Here is a 22,857-nt window from a genome sequence, read left to right as displayed (position 1 = left end):
ATTATTCTTGTTTGTCTGTGTGTGTATGTGTGTGAGCGCGCTTGTTCCTCTGTGTGTGTGTGTGCGTGCTTGTTTAAAATGCGACATTGTTGGCATAATTTCGTTATATCTACATTCAACAACATATAAAAACAGAGCAAGCACACACGCGCGCGTGCGGCAGAGGAACGAGCACGCACACGCATACACACAAATAAGAACAAGCACGCACGCACACACACACACAGGAACAAGCATACACGCAACACACAGGAACAAGTACGCACGCACGTACAACCTATTAGTTTCTCTCCCATTTCGTCAACTGACAGTTGACGACATCACATGCTCGCGAAAATTACCGAGTTCTTTATTATGATTTTTCGAGTCAAAACGAAGGAATACCATTATACACACAAACATACATACATACATAGATGCACACACAAACGACATGCTTCTTTCAGTTTCCGCCTACCAAATCTACTCACAAGGCTTTGGTTGGCATGAGGCCTAGGTAGAAGACACTTGTCCAAGGTGCCACGCAGTGGGACTGAAACCTGAACCATGTAGTTGGTAAACAAACTTCTTACCACACAGTCACGCCTGTGCCTTAATTTCTTTTTTTTTTTCATGATTTTCTAGTACATTAATTGTTATATACACTTGTAGCAGTTATGAAACGTCAGGACCATATTTCCATACATCTGTGTGAATGTCATTGCTTTGAGTTCCGTCCAGTAGTGTAACGTGTGTGCCACCCCGAGGCAGCCCTACAGACTGTCACCCTCACTCCTACCTCCGACTCCAAAGCTTGTAGAGCATATGCAAAAGTGTTGCCTCCATAAAAGCGTCACTCAGGACAGTTCTGCCTATGATTGATATATCTTGTCTCTCTCACTATGTCATTAGGACATCCCCTATTTCTCTTCATAACTTCAGAAAGAATTTACAAGGATCACAGATTGAACACTTGATGTAACCAAACAGCTTTTTTTTTCTGAGGTGTGTTTTTTAAATTGACTAAAAATGGCTTGTTAGTAATAAATCTCACAACATGGTTTTGAAATACTTCAATTATGAAGATATTTTCTCAAACCATGTAATCTATACATTGATAGTAGGTCAAAGTAAATTTTATGTATTTCAGTTCTGGTTTTAATTAGTATTCTATCTAATTTCAAAGGGTGTTCTTTTTTTTTAGAAAGAGTTACCCATGCTAATGCAATTTTTCGGTTGAAAGCAACTTCATTATTATTTGAAGCTGATAGGTTATGCCCTACATGGACAAATTCTTCTACTTGCTTTGTAGTCTACTATAAAGTGGTATGCCTTGCTTTGACTGTCTTACATGTTATGCATTTGGATATCTCAAGATTAATTTGGAGATCCGCTTCTTTTTCACTTACATCTAAATGATTAATAACATCTTAAAGGCTAGCAGTACCATTCTTGATAGTGGAAATATCATTTGCAAAGATTAGCTTAGGTTAAAGGCTATGACCACCTATACAGAACCCACTACCTTTCTTTTTTTGGAATTTTTAAGATAACAACATCCAGAACTACTCAGAAAAAACTCTTTCATTGTCCACAAATCAACTTGGTGCCAACATTAGTTTTGATAACCAATTGTAAACTTTCATATGTAGATATTAGGATAGGTGTGATGTATTTTGGTCATGGCTGCCTTGTATAATGTTATATCTTATGAATTATATTTCATGTGTTGCAAATTGTTACAAAACTCCAGAAGTTTTACACTCTCCTCATTTTCTTGAATCATATTCATAACCTCAGTGTATGCCATGGAAGCCATCAATATGCCATCCAATGTGGCCATTGAAGTCACCAGTCACAATAATGAAGTTACTGTCAACTTTCATTGAAGCAGTCTGCAAAAGGATCTCATAGAAACAGTCCTATTTTTACTGTCAGTAATAGAATAACAGTCACCACTGAGTTACCTATAACAAACTAGTCTCATCTTAATTATCCTCCTACAGCACACTTTGACTACCTCCATTACTTTTTGCATCCATTTTTCAGCTAACAATACGCTTGTTCCGCCTCTGTTGGCACTATTACTCACCCAACAGAATTTGTATACCTGTCAGAAGTTTTGATGAAGATCCTTTCCACCTTGCCTCTTTCACCAAATATGCTTATGTTTATGCCTATAGCCTTAAAGCTTTAGAATTTATAGGAAGATGGGGGTGTATCTTCTGTAGGAAGACTGTTTGTTGATATCTGTCTGACGATATCTGCACTCATGAGGAGTAAGAATTGTGCCATAGCTTGCCGGCAATTGGTAGATTTACACACATTTTTCATGCATCAGCCACAAATAGGTGTAGTTTATTGTTATTATCAATAAATAATAAGCATTCTTAATGTCATTAACATAACCAGTTTTATGGGTGTCTGCTGCATTTTTATTATTGTTGTTGACAGATTGCTGACAGAGATGGAGGAAATGTGGCAGGGAAGATAAGAAAGCAAGATTTCCGGCATAGTATTGCAGACGGAATTGAGTGAGCAGATCACAAGCAAGCAAACTTCAAACTTTCATGAGAGTTTATATTAATATTAAAGAGAAACAAGGATGCAAGCTGGCAAAATTGTTAGCAAGCTGAGTAAAATTCTTAGCAGTATCTCATCCATCTTTATGTTCTGAGTTCAAATGCTACTGAGGTCAACTTTGCCTTTCATCCGGGGTCAATATAATCGATTTAGCCTCTTCCTCAAACCTGCTGGCCTTGTGCCAAAATTTGAAACTAATATTAAAGAGAAACTTATGCACTTCTAAATTTATTCTTTTATTATTCTTAACAGTATCAAACCATTGTGACTTAAGTGTCTGACAGTCTGTGCACTGATTCTCTTTTTCTTTCAATATCTACAAGATATTTTGTATGATGTACTTTGATATTATTTACTGCAAATAGGATTAAAGGGAAAGTTCATAGTGTCTCTGTTTATTAATTAGTCAATCTGACTTGATCAAATGCAACATATCAACACATGATTTCAAATTCTCTTTAGTCGATCTGATCAGAAAGCTAAAGGGACAACTCTTTCCTCCAAACCAAACCAATAAATAAAACAATTTAAAAATTCACTTCTTCTCATGTATATACCAGTCTCTTTAATTTATTTTTTATTTAAATTTTACTTTAGCTCAATGTTAATGACCAATATGTTTTTGAGAAGGTAATTGTTGAAAGTGAGAGTGATAGGCAGATAGTGTAGGAATCCCAGTAGCTGCTCTTCTTGGGAAGGTGACACTGTTGATGTTTCCAAAGACCGTGGTAAATTCCAAGAGAGAGAGAGAGAGAGAGAACATTTTGATGAGGATAGAAGTATACTATTTGAGGGTAGAGGAAAAAATAATTGAAGGCTGCTAGTCTTGTTGGTTTAAAGTAATCAGAAGTGGTATGGCACAGAGTGTGTATATGTATATGGTGATTAGATTTGTGATATGAAGAAGAAATGTTTTGGAGGAGTTTTGCTAAGAGAATACAGTGTGGAGTTGGATGCAAATCAGGCAGCAAATGTAGATACTTTCTCTGTATGAGTATTATTCACAAAGCTATGATATTCAGGAGCGGCAGAAAGAAAGATTCCGTAAAGTTGATGACTAAGTAACCAAAACCAGCTGCAGTTTGGAATTGAGTAGAGCTTGCTGGTAGTGTAATACACAAAAGGATATTTTGCTCTGCAGATGATAAATTTAGAAGACTTGCGGTTAAGGATAAAAGCCACCTACTTGGTAGGGATTGATGACATTTTTCTGCAGGCATAGCCCTTCATGTTCTTTGTCTTACTGCGGCAGAGTTATATTATGGTTGTGTGAAAGGTGTTATGAGATATGCTTTAAGAGGAAAGATTCATTCACCTGCTTCAGGTAGAGTTTTAGAAAAGCTATCACTACTTCATGGGGAATGAAAAAGGCATGGAATTGGGAGTGCAAAAATATTTTAAAATTATTTTAGAAGTGTAATTCTCATTGTATAAAACAGGAATACAAAAAAACAAAAAAAAATGAGAAAATTAAGGAACATCTTCCCCCATTTCACCTAATTCCATGACCTTCTCCATTCCTATAGCAATTTCAAAACTCCGCTCTGCTTAAAAGTCTCTGGTAGATCTGGGGGAAGCACATGTGCTGCTAGAACTAGCAGAAATCTACTAGTTAATTGTTTTGAAATGTTACAGGGGTCAGGAATGTGAGAGATGATTGAATGTGGTAGATAGTCATGATTTTGCAGTGAAGTCCGACTATGGTGCTTTAATAAGAGTTCTGTTTTTGTGTAGGGGAGAAAGATTAAGAGCATCTACGTGTGGGTGATGATGCTAAGAGTTAAGGATTGGAAAATATTCGATTCCTGTACCTGAAGCATAATAAGAGAAGAAGGAGGTGAGAACCAAGAAATGTTGTGGACATTGAAGCTTTCAAGGGCGATAACTTCAGAAAAAGAAGAAGTGAAGTAAATGTCCTTGGTTCATCGAGAGAAAAGATTGAGCAGTTGTTAGTGTTTAGAGTGTTTGGAAGTAGTTCTGTGATTAGCAAAGGTATCAGATAAAATTGACTCTATTAACTTATAAACGTACTCGTTTTATCAGTCACTATCTTTCCACGCCATTGGAAATTGAGGCTTTGATAATACACGATTATTAAAATATGACTCGAGTAATTGTCTTCGAGAACGTGTCCGTCAACGATTTCAGGTGCTAAACAGCACACCACCAACAGCAGCGAAAACTGAGCAGGATCTCTGCACTTTCATCTAGATAGTATAAGTCGAGGGAACCATTCATTATATGTGTAGAATGAGGTGTGAATTTTGTCTAAATAATTTCTTTGTTTTTCCAAATTTGTTTAACATTCCTAACGATTAAGCTGAAATAAATTCGCCTTTTTCAAAGTGGAAAGGTCTGTTTAAACTTAGTGTTATATGTGAAATGTTAAGACAACGCCGAACCAGGCGAAAACGTCACACATTCCTTGTAAACTTGTAGAGAAAGAATTACAGTTAAAAACGCGACGAAGAAAATTTAAAAGTGATTTGCTCTTTAAGTATTAGTTTTTGTGCCATGTAGTTAATCGGAAGATATTGTTATCAATGAATTGGCAAAGAAATTAATAGTCAGTAATTTTCGAAGCACTCAGTCATAATGTCTTACGGTAGATAGTTCTGCTTTGGGGGTATAGATATTTTCTCTGGAGGAAAGAAGTATATCTACAGTATACACCTTTATTAAACGACAACTCTCACAATTCAAATTTGCATTTCAATTAAATAAAGTATGAAATCTTCAAAAGAGAACTGCTCGACATCGGGAATAAAATTTGGGTTTGAAAACAGTCGGACTGAATGTAAGGATTTGACATCAATTTTTAAGCTACTTGACGATCTTTTTCGAGATAATGTTGATAATAATTTCTGTCATAATGAATCTCTACAAGCTTATGTTAGTCGAATGGCTAACGAATTAAAACGATCTGCAAGTATTTTACCAGCATTTCTAAGCAGCTTAGGTAGACTGAATATTAATTTACAGGAATTTGAAGCCAGAAATCAAGTTTTGACTCGTTTGTTGGAAAATGGTAACCCTTCAACGATATCATTTCCCTACAGCGACATAATCGAAGAATTGAACAGTCATAAATTAGCAATTGTAACCCTGATTAACAAAGTCGCAGATCTTCGAGCTGACTTCCTACTTGACAAGAAAAATGAAGATGTTTTATATGATAATTACGTTGCTAAAAAAACAGCCGAACAGCTAGAACTAAAGCCATGCAAATCAGTTCAGTTGTCTGGGGTTGACCAAACAACGGACAAAAATATTTTCACTTTTACTAACACCGATGTCAAGTCGGCAGACAACATATTGGAATTTAGAACGAATTCTCGAGGTAATATTCAAACTAAAGATACTGCCCTGACAGACAAAGAAACCACGTCTGAGACTGAGACAGATGATTCAAAGGATAATAATAAAACTTTAGAGCGTTCTAATATTTGTGTTAAACTCGATATTCAAATGCCTCGTCGGTGTGTGTCAGAAAATATAGATGAATGTAAAATCTATGGTAAGGTTTACCATACATCGGACTGTGACGTTAATTTTGCTGTTAAAAATGGTTCGATGGAAACTTTAGAAAAATTCTTACTTTTCCAAGATGAAGAGGTGTCGGTTCTTCGGAAGTTAACAAGTTGTGTAATGAATCTTATAGCTCGGTGCCAATACCTTGAAGAAGAGAAAGACACTATCATGCGTGCTCTAGAGCAGGCAAAAGCGTGTTCACAAACTATTTGCGGTAACCTTCATCAACAAATCACAGCCCTTCGAGGAAAATATGAAATTCTACAAGCAACACTGACTTTACTTCTTAATAAGTTTGAACAAGACGTAACTTCAAGGGCTCTTTCAATTCCTATAAATGATCAAAACGAAAATCAATTCAAACCTTCAACCCTGAGCGACCCTGTTATAACATCCATATCACAATACAATAACATGACTAAAGTTAATCAAGAAGAATCAAGTCTGTCGATGGAAAGTGCAGAAAAGGAAGAAGTAACAGATGAGACGGATGATGTTACTGATAGTGTGGATGATGACCAAACATCTCAAATATCTAATGACACTCAAAGTTGCGAAGTTAAGGAAGAACTCGACATTCATCTAGAAGATGACATTGAAGCTTCTTTGCAAACAAACATTAATTTAGAGAAAGAAATGGTTGCAATTATAGACAAGGAATTAGCCAAGTTACTTCAGAATTAATAACGAAATCAATGTACTTCACTAGAAACTGAATTACTTCGTAAAGGTGTGCAAAAATATTAATAAATCAAGACGACTTTAACAGCAAGTCATTAGTCTTATGGTACCTATGTTGTTACTCACATTATGTTATGTCAGTTTCTTTTAAAGAAAAAAAGGTAACCATTGTTTATATTGGATGATTATTATTTTTAAAGAAGCAATAGTTGACTTCGAAAAATATAGATATTGTTTACATTTCATTAACATTCCTACTGTATAAGGACTAATCTTATAAAAAAAAACCCAAAAACTTAGTGAACACCTATGATAAAAAAATAATTAACTAACGATTTGCTGGTGGTGTTTCGGATAAGGATGTCCACTTGTTGGATATACTCCGTTTTGACGGGAATTTTTCCAGTTTTTGTTTTCCCCATGGCCTTCGAAATGAACGGGGAAGTTTTTTATGGAAAAAACTTTTTCAAACTTTATGATTTTTTTTTCCACCGCGCAATCCCTTACCCCTATGTGGACAGATGTTGAGTAATTTTTTTTTTTCTGCACTAAGCACTTAAAAACGCCGGTAAAAAAATTCTGATGAAAAGGTTTGTGATTTAAGTGAGATTTAGCTGTTGTTTCCAGCAAATTCTACGACCACCTGGTACCTTCCTCGTTCCTACCCCTCCCCTTCGGCACCAAGCGAGTCCATGTGTGTGCATGGGAATGTGCGTGTGTATAAGAAAATATATTTACCCAGAGAAAAGTATATTAAAAACAAAAAATAATTTTGAAAATTTGTTTTTTTCACCCTGTTTTTTGTTTATAAAAATTAAAAAAATATTGGAGAGTCGGAAGAAGTCATTGCTGGGATTTATCCAGTGATTAAAAAAAAAGGCATGAAAAAGATAATTTATTTTAATAGCATACTTGGTAAATATATTTTTCTTACGCACACTACACGCACGGACTCACTTGATGCAGTGGTGGGGTTAAAATATGAATTGCAATTTTTTGTTGTAAGAGCTCCCAGCAATGGATAGCCATTCCATAAAATGTTTATAGGGAGAAAAATATAGAAAAACATCAATACATGTCATAGTGACAAAGAAACTAGGAAGGTACCAGGAATGTTGAAGGATATGCAAGAAACAACAGCTAAATCTCCCTTAAATCACATATCTTTTCTTCTGACAATATTCCAAAACTATTTTTTTCTACCGAAAAGGTTTCTCTCATCGTTTTTGAGTGTGAAGTGCAAAAAAAAAAAAAAAAAAAAGAATTAAATTGGCAAAAAAAAACAAAATTAATGAAAAGTAATCAAAAATTTTCGAAAATTTATTTTCATAAAAAGCTTCCCCACATCATTTCGAATGCTGTTCTGAAAAAAAAAACAAAAACTGAACAAATCCCCGTCAAAATGGGAAAAAATCTAATTTATGTGAGCACCCTGATCCGAAACTCCGCCCATTAAAACTTGTGAACTCTTAGGCGAGCTCTGGGACTTTCTTGCGGTCTAAACATCATCATTGCCCCGGCAAACACTCTGGCTTTGTAACTGCGGGATTAAACAACAAAAACTGTCCGAGGAAAATACAAAAGTAGACTTGGATATCCTGAATAAACGAAACGACTATTAAATGTGTGTGTGTGTGTGTGAGTGTATTGAGAGAGAGAGAGAGACACACATGTATGTGTATGTATTCTTTTCTGCTTAAAAAAATTAGGTAGTTCAACGATTAAAAAGAGATTTCTGTATTTTCGTTTAATAAGTGAATTCAAACTATTTACATATTCGTTTCGCTTAGTCGGGATATATGTCTATTTTATATTTTCCCCGGTTTGTTTTGATTTCGTTAATAATCAAAATTCGTTAATAATTTGAATTTAAAACCTAAGATCACTCATTCACGAGCGATCCACGTGCAGTTTTAAAATATCTAACAGTTGTTGTTGAATTATTAACATTTGGATTATATATGGCAACTTTAGTGATATCACAAAAAGTTTTCACATTGTTATTTGTTCTAAATTTCTTTTTATTCTATTGCACATATTTATTTTCGCTTTTCCCCCTAAAAAATAATTTTTATGAATCCAAAGATGAACTTGCAAATATTTCTGTTGAATCAGATGGAAACAAATACGATTCTCTGTTAAATTATGGTTTTAGAAGTCCATTCAGTCGTGTTGTGGTTATGGTCATTGATTCTCTCCGGGCAGATTTTGTTATCCACAGCAAAAATTCGAACATGAAGTATGTCCAAAAACTTCTAAAACGAGAGGAGGCAATTGCTTATTACTCGATCGCTCACCCACCTACAGTAACCCTTCCTCGAATAAAAGCAATGATGACTGGGACTATTCCTGGATATATGGATGTTATACTTAATTTTGGTGCGCAGGCTGCCCAGGAAGACAACCTTGTATTTCAGCTTTACAAAGCTGGGAAAAAAATTGTCTTTTATGGTGATAATACTTGGATTAATTTATTCCCAGACTACTTTCATAGACAGGATGGTACAGTTTCATTTTTCGTTTCAGACTATACCGAGGTTGATACTAATGTTAGCCGGCACTTGGAATGGGAATTGCAACAAAATGATTGGGATGTGATGATACTGCACTACCTTGGGCTTGATCACATTGGTCACATGGCAAAGCCATCTAGTCCTTTGGTGGAACCCAAACTTCAAGAGATGGATAAAATTATCGAATTCATTCACCAAAAACTTCAAGAACAGCATCAACACCAACAAACTCTTATGGTCATTTGTGGTGATCATGGCATGAGTGACCAAGGGAGTCATGGGGGTTCTTCTCACAAAGAAGTTACTTCAGCTATGATTTGGCTTAATTCAGCTGACAACACAAAGAAAGATCACAAAATCACCTTCCTGAAGCCGTTCACTGAAGTTGACCAAATTGATATTACTGCAACACTGGCTATTGCTTTAGGAGTTGCAATACCACGCAACAATATCGGTGTCATGATACCTGATGTACTGTTACCATTTTCAACTCTTGAGAATATTGCTCATTCAATGTACATCAATGCTAACCAAGTGTTGTCAGTCTTCAAAGTATATGAACCAAAATGGGAAAATAACGATGCTGTGTTGAAGTATGAGCTGGCCATTTCCAGACACCAGTTATGGAAAAATGCTAGCCAGAAGTATACTGCTCAATGGTATCAGGAAGGCAAGTCTATTGTCCAATTTTATCATGATGCTATGAAAACTATGAGTTCTAAAATGCTATTGAAGATGATTAATCATGATGTCAGTGGAATGATCTTTAGTAATATCAATTTATGGTTATTCCTTTATGTACTTGTAGTTATCATACTGCAGAAAGGAAGTAGTTCCATCGAACTTGTCATAACTAATACCTACTGCTTGTGTCTTTTCTTGACTGGATTGGTACTATTAGCTGTGCAATTGTTAATTTGTTCTGGTAAACATCAAACCATTCTCTGCAGTAATCCAACAGTCGTCATTTTGCTGAACTGTGCCTCATATCTCATAATTCTGTTAGTAGTCTCTATAACTCCAGTGTTTCTAAATATATTGAAGAAAAAGCTAGTTTTCCAAAATTTTATTTCAGCATTTGTGGTATTTGGGACTATTTTACATTCTGTGAGCCTTATGTCAAGTAGCTTTATTGAAGAAGAACACCAGACTTGGTACTTCCTAACTTGTAGTTTGTTTGCCATTACTAGCTGGTATTTAGTATCAAGGTTATCCCTTGAATACTCGTTCAGTTATTGCAGACCAAATATGAACCCTCAAACACACGAATTAAGCCAGCAACGAATATATTATAATATTACTAACTATGGGCCACGATCTCAATATATAAACTTCAATTACAAGTCATGTGTGGCATCTTTCCTTATGCTTGTCTTGTGTCGATCACAACGAATGTGGAATAATACAGGAGACAAATGGCGGGATCTTCCTGATCTTGGTGACTGGCTCATGGAGTCAAAAAACAAAACTACTCTTTCAGTCATTTGTGCTGTTTCTCTGTTAATAATTTTAATTGTTCGGTCTTACCAAGTAGAAAGTAAAGGTCATCTCTTGCTGTTGTTGGTGGCCTTTGTGTCAACATACTTATTCCATGTGTCTAGTAATCACATTTACTTACCATCTATGTTTCCCTATCAATGCAGTGAAAAAGGTGTAAATGAGGCTTATTTGATAAAATGGTGTATTTTACTAATGTTTGTGAAGGTATTTTTTGGCATTAAATGGCAGCATCCTTATCAACAAAGCAGTAATTCTGGTAACACACCTTTTACTCACTTGGTTATACTGAAGTCTTTTATTTTATGCCTGCAGTCTGGATGTATTGTATTGTCATCCTTTCTTACCTCTCACCCTCATAATATTGTCATCATTGCTACTGCTGTACTTCAAGAAGTCATTCTCAGTTATTACATCCTTCCTATAGTTCAGCTGCCTTCTTGGTGTGTATCTTTAATTTATTTTTGGATGGCAAATGCTACATTTTTCTATCAGGGTCATTCTAATAGCCTCAGTTCTATAGATGTTGCAGCTGGATATTTTGGTTCTACCCATTATCAGCCAATATATGTGGGAATACTATTAACTTTGGCAACATACTCTGGCATGATGTTCTGGTATTCCAGTTTGGTTAGTTACTTGTTTAGCTCATCCCCACACCAACAGATGCCTTACAGGTTATATATTGCAAGTCTTTGTATGATACTATTTGTAACTGCATCCATCCCAGCATATACCCTATTAGTATTTTTCCAGCGATTCCATCTCTTTATATGGACAGTCTTCTCTCCTAAACTCCTATTTATAGGAATGTTGTTCCTGGTCACTTCATTCTTTGTTTTAATTATTTTGCTCTTCCAGGCTACATCAATTCCTGTAATATCTATTCATGTATGATCTCAAGCAACCTAAATGTCTTTCAAAAAATTATTTATTCTCTTCAAAAGAGGAATTCTTACTTTTTGTCTCAGTATGGGATTCTTTTCAAAACCTGTGAGCATCATTACTTAGTGTCACTTGAGAGAAAATTTTTGACCAGTGTTAAATACAGTAATAGCCCATCTGGTTGCTCATGTATCACTGAAATAGCTCGTCTCATGTAGTGTTTTATCTGAATAGAAATTGAAGTGGTCCCCCATTACTTTGCTCTAAACGAATAGGAAGATTTAAATCCTATGTTACAAGCTAAGAAAATGTTTGTCAATAATTATGTAGCCTTTTGCATCTTACAACAAACCAACATTGCCTCATATAGAAAGTTTCTGCAAGATTTTATCTCATTTTCGGTGCTGATCTGTGTACCTAAATTTAAAATTATCCAATCGATAGAATTGTAAATAGTTATAACAGTGGCTATGGTTGAGAGAGTCACAAACATCTATTCACTACCTAGAGATTGAACCTGAAATCATTGTTTAAATGTGAAAGTAACTGTAAACACTAAAACAGTATCTTGTTGGAGAATGGTATCAGCAAGCAAGTAATCATTCAGGTTCCTGTAAACATATTAAGAAACTGTTTTTATCAGTAGCTAGGCTGCCCATTGAAACACAATAGATTCAGCAGACACTTAACCTGTCAGAAACCCAGTTGTAAACAGCCTAACCATTTGGGGATAAACAACATATTGGAATGCTATAAACAATCTTGTCTTTAGTGCCTTTTCTTTAACAGGACATTAGGTATATATAGATGGCTTGTCTGGTCACTGATCATTGGTCATAATACAGCTAAAGTCAGTTGCTGCAGGGACTTACTCCATCCACTTCAATTATGACTACACCAATCTGCTATCACTGCTGACACTTCTCATGGACACACATGAACTGACTCATTAGGCATAAATATTTTTATACTTTTTCTCTGTTGTCAATGACAAAATATTTTTGTTAATAATTAATAAATATTTTTGTATTGGGACTTCACTCAGATTTTTGTTCTTCTATCAACCAACCAAGTATTTTTGTCATTACATAGTTAATTGGATAATTAGGGACTGTTTTGTGAGTTGGCTGACCAAACTGAGTCAAAGCCACATCAAAGCACATCAAACGGTGTTGGCAGGCATTTGGGGTGGATGAGGTGAGGTAGATGGACTGCATGATAATATTTGCAGATGTTGTTTGGAGGAGTGCAGTTGATAGAAGCTCTCAAATCATGAAACTGTCTAGTATCTACTTCCATTATATATAAATATATATATACGGACAGACAGATAGATAAATAGATTAGGCATGTATATATATATATATATATATATATATATATATATATATATATATATATATATATATATGTGCGTGTGAGGGCTCAGAGCCCCCTTGTGGATTATTAGTTCATGTTAAACCATCCAATTCATGCTAGCATGGAGAAGAAGACATTAAATGAGGATGATGATGTTTATATGTACATGCATATATATGTTTGTGTTTGTATGCATATGTATTTATATGTGTGTGTATATATGTATATAATAAATAGTTTTGTATTGGGACTTGACTCAGATTTTTGTCAACCAACAAACTATTTTATCATTACATAGTTAATTGGATAATTAGGGACTGTTTTGTGATTTGGGTGACCAAATTGAGGTAGGTCACATATACATATGTATAAGGTCACTTATACATATGTATATGCATACACACACACACACACACATATATATATATATACAAGCAAAACGCACCTCCATCCAATGGACGGTGCTGAATCATGTCTGCTGAATAGAAAGCAATCGGTGTTTTCTTTTCATTAAAAAATAATTAAGCATGCCTTTATTTCAATAACATTTTTGGTTTTGTTAAACGAAGTTAAGACCAAAAAAAAAAACTTCTTGTGAAAGCAAATAATCTTTCCTTCCTTCGTGCCAAGTTTGAAGAAAATATCTCTTTTGCATCTTATTTTTTTGTCTCTTAAATATACTGCATTTTGTGGCATTATTTCGAGGCAGTCGGCTTTTTTTGCACAAACTGCACATGCATTTTTCTTGCATACACAGTATCGATCGCAACAGCTGATGTGCATGCACATACAAATGCATTTTCCCACGGCGTTACACATAGTATCAATTGCAACAGCTGATGTACTTGCACATTCCCATGGTTTTATCGATCGCATTTTCACCTGGAATTGATTTTTGTAATTTTTTCAAGACTTATACACGCCCTGATACCGTCAATATCTACTCATCAAATTTGAGCGCAATCGGATCGAAGATGCCTGAAATCCTAAAAGACACACACACAGACAGACAGAACGGATTTTATGTAATAGACTAGCACTATGACCCGGTGTTGCCGGGTCATAGTGCTAGTGCATGCATATACAGCTGCATGCGTGCACACATACTCGCAAGTACTGTCCAAATCTCCGACCAATCACATACAGCTAGCTGGCATTCAATTGGTGTATTAAGTTTCGGGCATTTTGATTGGGTTTTGGATAGAAAATTCACAAAAAAGTCACTTCTATTGATTTTTTTAATGGCTTTGTTGGGTGACTGAGGAAATGTAAAGATGTGCACGACCACCCTTGGACGGTTTTGAATGACCATAGAAAGTTTGAGCCCTTCTAACTGAAAAATTGTGGATTTGTATGAAGGACACACGCAGACATTTTGCCGTTTATATATATAGAGATATAAAAATAGAAAAAAAACACAATAGAGGGCATTAAAACGTTCGGACAGATAAATGACACAAAGGTGGACAAGAGAAACAACAATCAGGACAGACAAAAAAAAGACGGGTCATTCTTGGCTTTCTTTCTTCAGTCAAGTACCAGAAGTCACGACCATTTCAGACAGTTACACTTGAGATGGTTCAATCTGGTTGCCCCCAAAAATGTCTAAGCTAAGAGCATTAGACTACTTTGTAAGAAAGCTAGCGAATGTGTACAGCAACAAAGACAAAAAACAAACAAACAAAAAAAATGGAGAACATGGTACAGAATTACGAATACAAACAACAAGAAATAACAACAGGCATCTTTCAACTGAGAACAATTCAAATTGAGCTGGTATGTATGGAGTGAAAGCCTAAAGGCAGGAACATGGGATATGGACACAAGAGGTGTCAGGCCAAGAAAGAAAGATCATGGTTGGCCGGACACCGGTCACGTGGAAAGAAGAGAAATGGGTAGGGGACAGTGGGATTGAAGGATTAGAAAAAAATCAGAGACAAAGGGAAAGATGCAAGGGAGATAAACGAGTGGGAGTTGAAGAAAGAAGGTGAAGAAATGTGAGAGAGGGGGGAGTAAGAGAAAAGAAGAAAAATGGGAGGGGAAATAAAAGACAGAGTAAGAGTTGTAGCATAAATTGGATGGTTCAACATGAACTAACAATTCACAGGGGTGCTCTGAGCCCTAATACACATATATATACACATACCTTGCCTATCTATCTATAAACACACACATGTTTTTTCTCTTTTTTACTTGTTTTCAGTCATTTGACTGTGGCCATGCTGGAGCACCACCTTTAGTCGAGCAAATCGACCCCAGGACTTATTTTTTGTAAGCCTAGTACTTATTCTATCGGTCTCTTTTGCTGAACCGCGTGGCTATGGAGATGTAAACACACCAGCATCGGTCAAGTGATGTTGGGAGGACAAACACATATGCATATATACGATGGGCTTCTTTCAGTTTCCGTCTACTAAATCCACTCACAAGGCTTTGGTTGGACCGAGGCTATAGTAGAAGACTGAACCCTGAACCATGTGGTCGGTAAGCAAGCTACTTACCACACAGCCACTCCTATATTTATCATGGAAGTAGACACTTGACAATTTCATGATTTGAGAGCTTCCGTCATGATATTGTTGTGTGATTAAGAAGTTTGTTTTCCAACCACATGGTTTTAGGTTGTGCAGGTGTCTTCTACTATGGCCTCAAGTCCACCAGAGTTTTGTATGTGCATTTAGAAAATGGAAACTGAAAAAAAGTGTACTGTATATTTCTTATTTCTTATTTCTTTATTGCCCACAAGGGGCTAAACATAGAGGGTCAAACAAGGACAGACAAAGGGATTAAGTTGATTACATCGACCCCAGTGCGTAACTGGTACTTAATTTATCGACCCTGAAAGGATGAAAGGCAAAGTCGACCTTGGTGGAATTTGAACTCAGAACGTAATGGCAGACGAAATACGGCTATGCATTTCGCCTGGCGTGCTAACGTTTCTGCCAGCTCACTGCCTTTAAAAGTGTACTGTATATATGTGTGTGTGTGTTCATGTATGTATTACCATTTTCCATGTTGGCATAAGTTGGATGATTTGACAGAATCCAGTAAATTGCAAGTCTGTGTCAAAGTCATGGTTTCTATGGCTGGATACCCTTCAAAATACCAACCACTTTACAGAGAGTACTTGGTGCTGTTTTCATACCACTGGAGCGAGGGAGGTTACCAAGTAGCTTGCAAGACAGAGTGCAAGTTCCAAAAGATAAAAATATATATAGACATATAGTGTATTATATATCTAATATAATAAATGCAAATGTCATTTTCTCAGTGTGTCACACTTTTACAACTTTATTCCTAGACGCCATATACCATTTTGGAATCTAGCTGACTCCATGAGTAAATTAAAAACATTCTGGGCTGAATCAGGACCCGCAATCCTGAAATTTTGGATTCTCAAGTTTTCATAACTGCAATTGTTTTGACAATTTTTTTACATAATTTTTTGCGACAAATTTTTTTGTACAGTAATAATTTTTACTTGCTTGACTCATGAAAACTTCACAGAAAGCATAAAAAATTGTAAGCATCTGTAAATAGTGACTTCATTTAATACTATCGAACAATTATGGGCATATCTACAGATGTATACCCCACGGACTTTATTGCCTCATAAATTCCATAAATAATCACTTAGATCCTGTTGATTGAGTGTGTGTTAAGGTTTGTTGGAAAAAATTTTTCTGAGGGGCTAGGGAGAGGAGGTTTGGAAAATTCACACGACTTAACATTTTCCGCCACATAACTTTCAGGAAAATTGGTATTTTTTAATGAAGTTTTATACAAATACCTTTCAAACAGCATTGAATAACTGTTACCATGGCTTTGTAATATATTGTCCAAAACAAAAGTTTTCCAACATTTTCTCTGAGAATAGCTTCATTTTCTTTCATTATCATTCTCTATCCACTCTTTTTGTTCACTCCATCTATCTCTCTAAATATTTTTCTCTCTTCCCCCTCCCTCCTCTCTGTCTCCTTGTCTCTAACCTTTCTCCTGCATTTAAGGCAGTATATTTCTCTTACCTCTCAGCACTATCAATGTTCTCTATCTCTTTCTCTCTCTCTCACTCTTTCAATCCCTCTTACTCCCTATTCTTTGCTGCTTTGCCTCTTACTTCAACTATACTTCTGTTTAACAAGTTTCATTTCTCTCTTCCTTTCAACTAAGTGTGACACACACCACTGGTACATATGTACATAACTATGTAGGTGTTAGCATATTAATATAAAAATTTTTATAACTTGGAAATAAATTTGAGAATAATCGAAATAAATTGTGAAATCCAGCGAAAGTCTCCCATGAAATAGAAATAATTATTTGTATGAAAAGTAAGGACCTACATACATCAAATAGTCTTTAAATTAAGTGGTGGCAGAAGAATTATCATTGAACTTTTAAAAGGTAGGCTTAAATATTAATGTAATACTTAAAAGCAGCGATCAATTTTCAGTTCTGTAGTTTATTGTTGCCTATCACATATGGCAGCAGTATGCCTTGTAAAAATAAACCTCCACCAACAGAGAACCAGATTACAATCAAAAGTGCCAATGCTGCAGCAAGGAAAAGAAAGTCCCATGCAAATGAAAACCCAGATTAAACAGCAGCCAGGAGAGCCTCCAAGCTGAGAATATGCAAATACTTAGGGACTCTCAAACTCCCGAACAAGCTGCATCCAGGAGAACATCAAATGTTCTTACCAAGAGGAGAGAAAGGGCATTACAAACACCTGAACAAGCTGAATCTAGGAGAGCTTCCAATGTAGCCAACATGAGAAAAGTAAGGGATTCAGAATCACTAGAGCAATCAGAAACCAGGAGAACTTCCGATGTTGTACAGAAGCTAGCCTAAAAGCTGTCCAATAGGGTGGCTTTTAAGCTAGTATACTAATACTAATGTATAAGAAGTCACAGGTTGTTAGTTATGGCTCTTTACAATCTAAGTTCAAATTTTATCAGTGTCAACTTTGCTTTTTCCTTCTTCCAGGGCTGATAAAATAAAGGAATGATCAAGTACTGGGTTTGATTTAATCAACTAAGTCCTCTTCCCAGGAGTGGCTGTGCGGTAAGTAGCTTGCTTACCAACCACATGGTTCCGGGTTCAGCCCCACTGCATGGCACCTTGGGCAAGTGTCTTCTACTATAGACTCAGGCTGACCAAATCCTTGTGAGTGGATTTGGTAGAAGGAAACTGAAAGAAGCCCATCGTATATGTGTATATATGTATATATATATATATATATATATATATATATATATATATGTATGTATGTATGTGCATGTATATGTTTGTGTGTCTGTGTTTGTCCCCCCAACATCGCTTGACAACTGATGCTGGTGTGTTTACATCCACGCAACTTAGTGGTTCGACCAAAGAGACTGATGGAATAAGTACTAGGCTTACAAAGAATAAGTCCTGGGGTCAATTTGCTTGACTAAAGGTGGTGCTCCAGTATGGCCACAGTCAAATGACTGAAACAAGTAAAAGAGTGGTACAAATTGTCACTATTACTGAAATATCTTGAGTCACTGATTAATATTATGCTTAGAAAACAATGAGTATTAATATCAAAATCTCCAAAGAACTGACAAGAAGTCTACAGAAATGAAATGATAAATAGGATTCTTTTTCACAACTACGTTGACTGGAACACTTTACTCCATACAGAAATAAAATAAATGCCTTTACTTTCTCTTGTCTGTTTAAGAAAATGATATCATCATGTTTATTCACTTGCATGGTAAGTATTTTGGTGGCATTATATGTTCTCAACAATGAACTGAATCCAGTTCGTGATTAGAACTGTAGGACTACCTATCTCTCTATAGTTTATTTCTGTTAAAAAGAAGGGAAAACGATGAGATGATATACAATTTAAAATTGTAGAGAAAATATAGCTTTGTAGGGAGCCCCCTAACAGTATTATAGAAATAAAATATTTTAAATAATTTATTTCATGTTGCTGGCAAAAGTGATTTGTACCTGGAATTCAAAGGTCCAGCCTTGTCATTTCCATGTCACAGTGAGTCTCCCTGAGAACTATGTTAAGGTTATGCATATCTATGGAATGCTCAGCCACTTGAACAGTAACCCTTTTGTTACCAAACCGGCTCTGACTCTGAGTACAAATGTCTTGTTTTCATAAGTTTTGAATTAAAATCTTCCAACACTAGCTTAATGATAACCAAGTTATTTTACTAAATTTTTTGTTATATTTAAAGTAATTGAAAGAAACACAGAGCATCTCAAAATAAATGCAGTTATGAAATGGTTAATTTCACAACAGGCTGCTCCATTGATCAGATCAACTAGAATGCTTGTCATAATCAACAGAATAAGTAATGATAATGATGAGTTTAAATGTGAAAAGAATTTTTATAAAGTTGAAATGAAGGTCAAAATATTAGTGTAATAAATTCATATTTGGCAAATCTTTAGTAATAAGCTAAAAATAATTCTGAATTGAGAGTATGACATTTTCTCATTGTAATTTCTTGTATTCCAAATACATATGAAGAAAATGAATTTGATCTGACATCACAAAAGTCAGAATATAATACATTTAGGTGGAGTCACTATTTGAGAATTTCTGATTCAGCTCATTGTAAAGGAACTCAGTTATTTAATCCTATTTTACATTCCTTGTCCATGGAGCAAATTTCAATGGAAAAGTTAATGCTTCATAATTTTAATACTTCCATAGTAAATCATGGAGTGTATACTAAATCAGTAGTCTAAGTAGCATGAATACATATGGAGTGGGGGAATGAATTTGCATGACATCAGGAAAGCAAGGATTGCCTTTAAATAAGATTTATAAGAAGTTGGTTTACTTGTAATATATTCCCTTATTTGTTTTATATGTCTTTTTTTTTTAATTTTTTTTATGCCAGCATAAGTTGGACAAATATATCTTAACCTTTTAGCATTTCATTACTCTATCAAATGTGGTACTTATTTATTTGCATTAAAGCTCTGATGTCTGGCAACTGACTTAGTAAACATCCACAAGATTATCCACTGTCTTTCCAACAACAACCGTAAGCACCTTTTTGAATTCCATATGTCTAACATTTGTGAACATGCTTACATAAAAAAAAAAAACAAAAAAAACAACATAGCACCCATGACTTTCAGAAGCATTTTCACACTAAGAATTGCTGAAGCATGTAATTCCTTGTTAGCTGTCAAGACACTTCATCTTTCAAAACTTCCATGTTTCCTGAAATTCACTAACAGTACCTGATGCCCCCCTCCCCCAATCTTGTTTCTTTTTCTAAAATCTTTTTTAATCTCTTACTCTTTTTACTCTTTTACTTGTTTCAGTCATTTGACTGTGGCCATGCTGGAGCACCGCCTTTAGTCGAGCAAATCGAACCCAGGACTTATTCTTTGTAAGCCTAGTACTTATTCTATCGGTTTCTTTTGCCGAACCGCTAAGTTACGGGGACGTAAACACACCGCTATCGGTTGTCAAGTGATGTCGGAGGGACAAACACAAACACATAAACACACACACATACACATATATACGATTGGCTTCTTTCAGTTTCCATCTACCAAATCCACTCACAAGGCTTTAGTTGGCCCGAGGCTATAGTAGAAGACACTTACCCAAGGTGCCACGCAGTGGGACTGAACCCGGAACGATGTTGCTGGTAAGCAAGCTACTTACCACACAGCCACTCCTGCGCCTACTGTTCACTTCCTGTGCATATTCTGTGTACTGTTGATGCAGTTTTGGTTTTTTTTTCTGATGAGTTGTAGTGTACCTAAGTACTGTATACAAAACGTTCATTATTATCATTTTGAATTAATCATGCATTATCTTGTAGCTTTGAGATTTTGATGATGTGATTGTTTAGTTTAAGAATGACATTGTAGGGTAAGTGTGAGAAGCCAGATCTGGTTAGTTTGAACATAAAACAGGTAGAATATTTAGGCCAGATATGACCAGTTTAAATACTAAAGGGTTAAGGCATTATTTCACAGCTATCTTTCCTATCACTAACCTTGAATTTATTTTTATCTTGTGCATCTTCAAAAGTACAGAAACACAGGACAATTTGTTTGTAGAGAATGCCAACAAATATCACTGTTTATTGCTCAATACTTCACATGTGAGGATGCAGAATGTAAACACAGATACATTGAAACAACCTTGCATGTGCATTTGTGTCTACACACACAAACACACATACAATGGTTATAAAGAAATTATGCAAAAGTGGCCATAATTTTTTTATTAACTCACATAGAATGTTCAAATTGCACATGTTTGTAGAGTAACCCTTCCTCTATACAAAGGTGCTACTCAACATCATCTCTGTTACAAGTGATGTATTTGCACCATTGTTGAACCTAACTCTCAAATCCCCTTTGAAAATATTCTGGTGTGTACACTGTTGCATCTACTTTTGTCACAACTATTTCCACATCATCTGTGTCATCAAATTGATAGTTGGAGACCTGTTGTGTGAGAAACCATGAATTCAAATTAATATATATATAGGTGTAGGAGTGGCCGTGTGGTAAGTAGCTTGCTTATCAACCACATGGTTCTGGGTTCAGTCCCATTGTGTGGCAACTTGGGCAAGTGTCTTTTGCTATAGCCTTGAGCTGACCAAAGCCTTGTGAGTGGATTTAGTAAACAGAAACTGAAAGAAGCCCGTCATATATATATATATATATATATATATATATATATATATATATATGTGTGTGTGTGTGTGTGTGTGTGTATGTATATATTTGTGTGTGTTGTGTTTGTCCCCACCATCATCACTTGACAACTGATATTGGTATGTTTATGTCTATGTAACTTAGTGATTCAGGAAAACAAGACTGATAGAATAAGTACTAGGCTCACAAAGAATAAGTCCTGGGGTCAATTTGTTCGACTAAAAGGTTGTGTTCCAGCATGGCCACAGTCAAATGACTGAAACAAATAATAAAAAAAGAAATAATATATATATTTATGTATGTATGTATGCATGTGAGTTTATGTAATGTGTGTGTGTATTGACATTTTGCAGGTTTTCATAGGACATAGAGCATAGTTAGAACAGCTATGTCATGTGTATGTTATCTATAAACAATTGACTCTAGCTCTGAATTTTGCAAATATCAGTGATGACAGAGAAAGCATCTGGCTATAATATACTATCTCAAGTCTTCATCCAAGCCATGCCAGCATAGGAAAATGGACATAATCGTGAACAAATAAATTAACATACTCTTTCATGTTTAACCAATGAAAGCTGGTTAATATAGAGAATGTACTTACTTTAAAATAAATCTTAATGGTAGAATAATGCAAGAGTTTTGAAGTTTCTGTTGAGATTGTTCAAATAATTTTGAGAAGGAATTATAATTGTCAATTTTTGAAATTATATAATGGATTTGTGCTCAACATTTTCCCTTAATTTAAAGGAATTTATTCATATATTTATTTAATATTGCAATTGGTAAACAATAATCTCATTGGTAAAAGTTTTTTCTAATGGACCAATCACTAGTTCACAGCAGTTTTCCCTATCACCTTTTGTGTTATATTAGGCAAAGCAAGAGAGACTGACCAGATGGATGATATGATGCTTTTAAAAAATCATGTATTACTTAACAAGGAAATTTCTTGATTTAATTTGAATTTCGCAAATGAAAATATCTCTTACAGATAAACTCACACTATCACACCACAAGTTAGGAGTAACTCTCTATATTTATTGTCTAAACTGTAAATGTTATCTAACATTGAAATGAAGTTATTTAAAGTAGAATTAGTAATTTATCCTGTGTAAATTGCACTTTATGAAACTGTCTGCATTTT

At 35.3% G+C, this 22,857-nt stretch overlaps 1 protein-coding gene across 1 annotated transcript; it reads left to right on the top strand.

Annotated features, from left to right (window-relative positions):
- Window positions 1-8,073: 8,073 nt before the first annotated feature.
- Window positions 8,074-12,709, top strand: LOC115212044 (GPI ethanolamine phosphate transferase 2-like). Its single transcript, XM_029780847.2, has one exon. The coding sequence runs from the start codon at window positions 8,736-8,738 to the stop codon at window positions 11,679-11,681; it is 2,946 nt and encodes a 981-aa protein (XP_029636707.1). The 5' UTR covers window positions 8,074-8,735; the 3' UTR covers window positions 11,682-12,709.
- The last annotated feature ends 10,148 nt before the right edge of the window (window positions 12,710-22,857 follow it).

The sequence above is a fragment of the Octopus sinensis genome, linkage group LG5 (assembly GCF_006345805.1).
Source record: "Octopus sinensis linkage group LG5, ASM634580v1, whole genome shotgun sequence".
In the NCBI taxonomy this organism is placed as follows: Eukaryota; Metazoa; Mollusca; class Cephalopoda; order Octopoda; family Octopodidae; genus Octopus; species Octopus sinensis.
Note: the sequence above shows the minus strand (reverse complement) of the source record. Positions and strands in the feature narration are given on the sequence as shown.

Excerpts from the sequence above, each read along its gene's own strand:
- LOC115212044 (XM_029780847.2), top strand. The coding sequence starts at position 8,736 with ATGGCAACTTTAGTGATATCACAAAAAGTTTTCACATTGTTATTTGTT.